Consider the following 7,957-nt stretch of genomic DNA (forward strand, 5'->3'; position numbering starts at 1 on the left):
TTCAGTTTTGGTTTCAGGTACTTCGTGTTTAAAGGAAAGGAGTCGGCTTGATCGCAGCGCATCACACTATGGTTTTCCGCACATGAGATTCTTGGGATTATACTCTGATATTGTTTTATGATAACATGTTTGATTATTTCTACTTTGGTTTTGATATGACATGATATTACAAATTTTTTATTACACTGTTGGTTTTATAATGACATATTTAAAAATGAAATTTTTGGCTTGTATTTTTGGGATGTTACATGGAGGCTGGTCATAAGAAGGTCCAAAGGGGGATAAGATGCTTAAATAGGGGACACAACCCTAAAAATTTAGGTTTTAGGAGCAGCACGAGTACACCGAGCATACTCACATGTATGCCCAACATACTCAACCTCCATCGCGGTCCTTTTTAGAGACTTACGCCCGTCGTACACTTCATTTACGTCCAACGTAAGGGCTTATTTTGCAAAAAAAAAATGACATTTAAAGGTTGAAAATGGAAATACCTGGAAACATGTGTTACGATTCTCCCCCACTAGACTCAGACTTCGTCCTCGAAGTTAGTCGATACTAAAAGATCCGGGTAATGCTCATGCATGTCAGTCTCTAGCTCCCAAGTCCACTCAAAGCCTTTCCGATGCAGGTCTTGAACTTTGACCAACTTCACCACCTTGTTCCTCAAGATCTTCACCTTCCTATCCAGAATCGCCACCGGCCTCTCGATATGAACTTTATACCTTCTGAATATGAACAATGAGGTGTAGATTTTGGATCCAAGAGCTTGAGTGCACCACCACCTCTTTAACGATCTTTCTTTACCAGCAAGAACACTCAAAAATCACTCAAAGGCTTCAATACTCACTCTCAAGGGCTAGGGTTTCGATATTAGGGCTAAGATGAATGGAGGTTGGTCATAAGAGGGTCCAATGTGAATAAAATGCTTAAGTAGGGGAAATAACCCTAAAAATTTATGGTTTTGTTGCAACGCGAGTACATCGAGCATGCTCACGTGTATGGCCAACATACTTAACCTTAATCGCAATCCTTTTTAGAGACTTACTCCCAACATACACTTCATGTACGCCCAGCTTAAGGGCTTATTTTGAAAAAAAATGACATTTAAGGTTGAAAATGGAAATACCTAGAAATGGGTGTTGCAATACTCCCCCACTAGAATCAGACTTCATTCTCGAAGTCAGTCGCTACAAACATATCCGGGTAATGCTCACGCATCTCAGCCTCGGGCTCCCAAGTCCACTCAAAGCCTTTCTGATGCAGCTACTGAACTTTGACCAAGTTCACCACCTTGTTCCTCAAGGTCTTCACATTCCTATCCAGAATCGCCATCGGCCTCTCGATATAATTCAGGCGACCATCAACACGAATGTCCTCCAAGGGAACCACAACTATCTCATCGGCCACATACTTCGTTAACTCAAACAGTCTTGAATCTGACTAGACTCGTTTGGCAGCTCTAACCGGTATGCTACCTTGCCCACTCGAGCTAACACAGTGAAAGGGCCAATGAAAATAGGCCCCAACTTGCCCCGCTTCCTAAATCGGATAACACTTTTCCAAGTTGATACCTTCAGGAGCACCAAATCTCCAACCCGAAACTCTAACTCGGAGCGTCTTCGATCTACATAACTCTTCTGGTGGCTCTGAGTCGTAAACAACTTTTGTCTAACCAGTTGGATAAGCTCTATCATCTTGAGCACTATCTTATTGCTCCCCATAACTCTTTGTTCGACCTCCCCCCAACAAATAGGATTCTGACACTTCCTCCCATATAGGAGATCAAAAGGAGGCATGCCAATACTGACATGATGGTGATTGTTGTAAGAAAACTTGGCCAAAGGAAGGTAGGTGTCCCAACTCCCACCAAAATAATTGATGCAGGCTCTCAACATATCCTTGAACGTCTGAATAGTCTGCTCGCTCTACTCATCTGTCTGTGGATGGTATGCGATACTGAAATGCAATCGGGTACCCAACTCATCATAAAACCTCTTCCAAAATATGGAAGTGAAGTGAACATCATGGTCTGACACAATGGATGTCAGCACCCCATGATGAGCCACTACCTCTCGGACATAAATCTCGGCCAATTTATCGACAGAAGAGCTCTCACATGTGGCTAGAAAGTGAGCACTCTTCGTCAAACGATAAACTATCACCCATATAGGATCAAAACCCCTTATAGTCTTCGGCGGCCTCATAACGAAATCTATCGTAATCTGCTCCCACTTCCATAATGGTATATATAAGGGTTGTAACTCGTCGTTAGGGAGCTGATGTTCCACTTTGACCTTCTGGCAGGTCAAGCACTGGTCCAAGAACCATGCCACATCCATCTTCATACATGACCACCAATACCCATGTTTCAAATCATGATACATCTTTGTAGCCCCCATATGAATGGAAAATATCGATTTATGGGCCTCATCATCAACACCTATCGAGCCCAACAGTATAGGGTACCCAAACCTGACCATGTGGAGTCAATAACCCCCTGCTATCAATATCAAAGACTAAAACTTGACCAACCACCCGCTCACTACTCTTCCGATTCTCCTCCTTAATAGTCTCTGACTACACATCTCTGATCATTTCCAAGACTGGAGTCACCACAGTTATCCTCAAACATACATACCAAATCAGGGTACTGACTGTCCTCCGACTCAGAGTGTCGGCCACCACATTGGCCTTTCCCGGGTGCTACATAATCTTGCAATCATAGTCTTTCACTACATCAAGCCACCTCCTCCGCCTCATGTTCAAATTAGGTCCCTTGAGATAGATGTTGTTTTAGGGACGTAAAGTGAGGATAACGGGAATGGGTAATCGGGTTATTGTTGGTTGGTGAGATTAAATATAATTTATTTATTGTGGGTTGAAAACCCTATATGCTCACTAGGCTCCCAAGCCTGACCCACTCAGTTTTATTTGTATTACAGGAAGTGGCGCAAGGGCGTAAGATGGATGAATCATCGAGTTGTTTTGTTTACAAGTCTGTATATGTATATATTTGTTGAATGACTTGTAATGTTATCGTTTATGCTTTATGGTCTGTATCGGAACATGACATCCCGAGTTTTGATTATATAATGAAAATGCATCTCTTGATGAAATGCTTTGATAAATATTATTTTATCATGTTTTGTTTTGGGAACAAATTCCGCAACACTTTTAAATCAAAAGGATTTACTCTGAAATTATTTTAAAAAGCATAAATGAAATCGGTCTTTTCTGGCCGTGATTTTGGGGATGTCACAGGGTATATTAGTCATTTTAGTCGGTTTAGCTTTTAGGTGTGTTTTAGTCAATTTAGTCAGTTAAGTTTATAGGGGTATTTTAGTCATTTTGGGTAGTTAAGTCTTTAGGGGTGTTTTAGTCATTTTGGGCAATTAAGTTTTTAGGGGTGTTTTAGTTATTGTGGACTTATAAGACCTTGGACCATTTTAGGCATTAGTTCTAATAGGAGTAGGGGCATTTTAGTCACTTATAGCTTTTTAGCCGTATGGGTTATTAGGCACTTAGGTCATTTTTATCATGTAGGGGTATTTTAGGCATTTTGTACATATTGGCATTATGTGGTCTATCACTTGGGGAATGGAAGACATTTTACCGGTTAAAGGTATTTTGTTATTATTATACACGTAAAAATATGATGTTAATAATGGACACAAATTTGATTAATAGTAGTTAACATGAATTTGGGATGGATATCATAGTAGTTTGCTATTTATTAACATACAAACAAAATCCAACTGCACAACAGATTAAACTACAAAAATTAACTCTTTTTTTTTTTTTTTTCATTTTTTGGTTAAAGACAAAAGGAGTTTACAGTGGTCCCATTTTCTACCTCGTGTGTTAGAATATTCATTTTTCCCTTTTCTTAAGTGAACACTTTTTGGTCCCTCTTTTTTAAGTTAAAAACAATTCGACTTTGGCATGTGGTCTCGGGAAGAAGTTCCAAATATAAGGGGGTGTTTGTATTGAGATATCATGCACATATAAAGTTATAGCATGAATGGTATTACTTAAACATAACAATTTCATTTTGTAGGGTTTGTTTCTACATCTTAATAGCAACTTACATATATTAGGTGATATACAAAATTAATCGTTGCTACATCTTAGTAGAAGCGATTACCACCACAAACAGGACCACAAAATAAGAACAAAAGTAAGCAACCTTCACAATACCAAAATGACAAGCCCAAGAAAGAAATGTAACCTAAAGTTCTTCACTTGGTAGAAGAACTTGTAGGTTAAAACCCCCACCCCAACGACAACGACAAATCCCAAAACACATTTGGCTTTCTTGAACTTCTTGTTGTGGACGATTAGCTTGACATATGTTGCTTGAAGTGAAAAGAAGTGATTTTTGAGATCATAAAGCATATTTGAGACGTCCATTTGCCCTGCTCTAACATCATCAACTTCATTGTTAAGGGCGTCCATATCTCTTCTGGCCCTCTTGTGTAGCTCGCGCATGTCTTTAACAACCTCCTCATTGATCAACGACACCTCCAACTATGTTTGGAGAAGGCTGATGGCCATGTCTTCTTCTCCGACTCTGTTAGACCCGCTCTCCTCTAAGTGACGTCGATTACTAAACGACGGACTGTTAAGGGGAGAAGCAGAAAGGGTACAAAAGTTTGGATTTTTGCCATTTTAGGGCACATGCTTGTAGTTTTATACGGAGGCGACAATGAATAGTTCTAACTCCGGCCCTACGATTCATACACAAAATGACATCGTTTGGGTAATCGGTAACAATTACATGGTTGTCATGTCATATCTGATGTGTTAACTAATATGGATGTGACACGCTAACCGGATATAACAAATCTAAGAGACTAAATTGACAAGTTGTCAACCATTTTGTTCTCTCGTAAAGTTCATATAACATTTATGTCATTTTCCTATATAAATATATAACAATAACAATTAGATAAATAAAAAATATATATTCCCCGTATAAATATATAACAATAACAATGAGATAAATAGAAAATATATATTTCTTTTTTATACCTTTATCTTTTTATACACCTATACAATAAAAAAACGAATGTTAAAACACATATTCAAATTTCAAAATACATAGTTGTGCCGTTAGACAACAAGAGAGTCGGTCTCCTCAACGGCTGTATAAAATCCACGCCATTTCTTCTTCGTCTGAAAACCTTTTTTATTCTGACGATTCTTCTTTATTCGAGAGAGATAGAGAGAGATGGAGTCCACAAAAACTGCAATGGAGGCCTTCGAGAAGCTAGAGAAGGTCGGAGAAGGAACATATGGCAAAGTATACAGAGCCAGAGAGAGAGCCACCGGAAGAATCATCGCCCTTAAGAAAACCAAACTTCATGAAGACGATGAAGGCGTCCCCCCAACTACGCTTCGAGAGATCTCGATCTTGCGAATGCTCTCCCGTGATCCTCATGTCGTCAAGTATGTTTTCGATTTCATTTTCCTACTACCACTAGGGTTTTGAAATTTGATGATTCCGCAACTGGTTTTGCCATTGATTATTCTAACGGGAATTTGGATTTGTAATCTGTTGATTTGAATCACTCTTCTTTGGGTTTTAGGTTATATTATGCGTATCCGATTTATGTTTCTATCTATGATTTTTTAGTAATCAAATTGAAATGCCATTAACGTAATCAAACAGGCTGTTGGATGTGAAGCAAGGTGTGAACAAAGATGGGAAGACAGTCCTCTACTTGGTCTTCGAGTACATGGAAACGGATTTAAAGAAATTCATCAGATCATTTAGGCAAACTGGTGAAAACATTCAACCCAACGTCGTCAAGGTACAAATCATCATAACATCCCGCTTCTCATTCTTTATTTTCTTCTTTGATTTCATCAATAATCATAATCATGTAACGTTTTGTGCTGTTTAATGCAGTGCTTGATGTACCAGCTTTGTAAGGGCGTTGCTTTCTGCCATGCCCATGGTGTATTACACAGGTACATAACATCTTTTCTCTTTCTGGAAAATTCAAAAAGAATCTTTCTAATTTCTTTTCTCATTTGTTTCAGGGATCTTAAGCCCCACAATCTTTTGATGGACAAAAAGACACTGATACTTAAAATAGCAGACCTTGGACTTGCCAGAGCTTTTACTCTACCAATCAAGAAGTATACTCATGAGGTATAACAAAATGGTTAAATCTCTTGAAAAATTAATTACAAGTTTGCTAAATAACTTGTATCATTTCAGATATTAACCCTTTGGTATAGAGCTCCAGAAGTCCTTTTGGGTGCTACTCATTATTCAACAGCTGTTGACATGTGGTCTGTTGGCTGCATATTTGGTATTCCTTCTTTCTGAATTAATTAAGTCCTTTATGTATTAAGTCAAAAATAAAAAACACTAATTTGTTCTTCAAATTTGAAGCTGAACTAGTCACAAAAACTGCTCTTTTTGCTGGTGATTCAGAGCTTCAACAGCTCCTGCATATTTTCAGGTTCATATTTCATATTTCATAACAAGATTATACTTTCTCATTGTTTAAATAATTAAATTCTTGATTATTATTATTGTGATATTTATGAATATTCAGATTGTTGGGTACTCCAAATGAAGAAATCTGGCCAGGAGTTAGCAAGCTTAAAGACTGGCATGAATATCCTCAATGGAAGCCTAAGCCAATTTCAACCTGTGTACCAAATCTTGATGAAGATGGGCTTAATCTTCTTTCGGTAATTAAATATAAATTTAACTTCTTTTTTATTAATTTTTATAAACCTTGATATATTGTTGTTATTTGGGCAGCAAATGTTGGAGTATGAGCCATCAAAACGGATTTCTGCAAAGAAGGCAATGGAGCATCCGTATTTTGATGATCTGGACAAGACCCATTTATGAAGTTCTTGTCGTTGCTTATCTCGAGCATAATATTTTTTTTGAAAGTCTTTGATAGATAACAAAATGTCAACATGTTGTTTCATTCTATTTGTTATACAATTTTCTTCAGATTCTAATGCAAAATAATATGTTATTGATCTGCAATTAATTTGGCCTTGGAATCGCATCAACTAAACTACGCATTAAAATAGAACTAGAAAATATCTTTAATATGATACCATATTCTTTTTTATGCTATAGGATGTTAACATTTCTAGGATGTTAACTAAGTTAGGTCAAATCCATGCTCAATGTCCATTATTGGCAATTTTTGACCCCTCAACATTCAAATTTTCAAATAAACCCAAAATGACTTTTTAATTAACATTTCTAGTCTTATAATATATCTTATAATTCAACTCTAAATGATAAAAACACTTTCAAATAAGTTTATATCCTAATTAAATCGGTTTACTCATGTGTCATTCCTTAATTCCCAATTGTAAAGCTTTCAACTTTGACTTTCCTCAACAAATTGAAATTTTAATTTAGACATTTCTAATCTAACTAACTTTGAAAAAAAATTAATTAATTATTTCCATTTGCTTGAGAGAACTACAAAAAAGGTCCTTGGGATTAACATTTTTCTTTGACAAGGTTTAAAAATGTTTCATATTACAAAAATTGTCATTATTTGATGGTTTCATTGTGGGATTTGACCAATTAAATCTTCGTAGAATGATAATTTTTCCTTCTAATCTTATATTTTTATTATTAATAGTAATATTATCAATATATTATTAGCATAAAAAGAAAAGTTAACACCAATATCCAGCCCCACAATCCTCTCATGTTTTCTTTCTTGTGTCGTCCCCTCCCAACTCCTTATATACTATTTCCGAGTTCAATTTAAAGAAAGAAAATAAGAAAAATCGATAGAAGTGAGAAGAAAGTAAAAAGAAAATAAAATGTTTCTCAATTTCACTAATGGAAATGAAAAAAAAATAGAATGAAAACTTTCCTTCCAAACTTTCATTTCTATTTAGAAGGATTTCGAGAGAAATGAACACAATGTTTAATTTTTCTTTCATTTCTCTCCAA

At 36.6% G+C, this 7,957-nt stretch overlaps 1 protein-coding gene across 1 annotated transcript; it reads left to right on the forward strand.

Annotated features, from left to right (window-relative positions):
- The first annotated feature begins 5,114 nt into the window (after positions 1 to 5,114).
- LOC145069382 (cyclin-dependent kinase B2-2) lies at positions 5,115 to 7,021 on the forward strand. Its single transcript, XM_079016303.1, has 8 exons — positions 5,115 to 5,451; positions 5,675 to 5,816; positions 5,915 to 5,976; positions 6,049 to 6,160; positions 6,230 to 6,323; positions 6,407 to 6,476; positions 6,573 to 6,711; positions 6,785 to 7,021. The coding sequence occupies exons 1-8, from the start codon at positions 5,234 to 5,236 to the stop codon at positions 6,875 to 6,877; spliced, it is 930 nt and encodes a 309-aa protein (XP_078872429.1). The 5' UTR covers positions 5,115 to 5,233; the 3' UTR covers positions 6,878 to 7,021.
- Positions 7,022 to 7,957: the final 936 nt, after the last annotated feature.

The sequence above is a fragment of the Lactuca serriola genome, chromosome 8 (genome assembly GCF_051521515.1).
Source record: "Lactuca serriola cultivar US96UC23 chromosome 8, Lser_US96UC23_V15, whole genome shotgun sequence".
NCBI classification, from domain to species: Eukaryota; Viridiplantae; Streptophyta; class Magnoliopsida; order Asterales; family Asteraceae; genus Lactuca; species Lactuca serriola.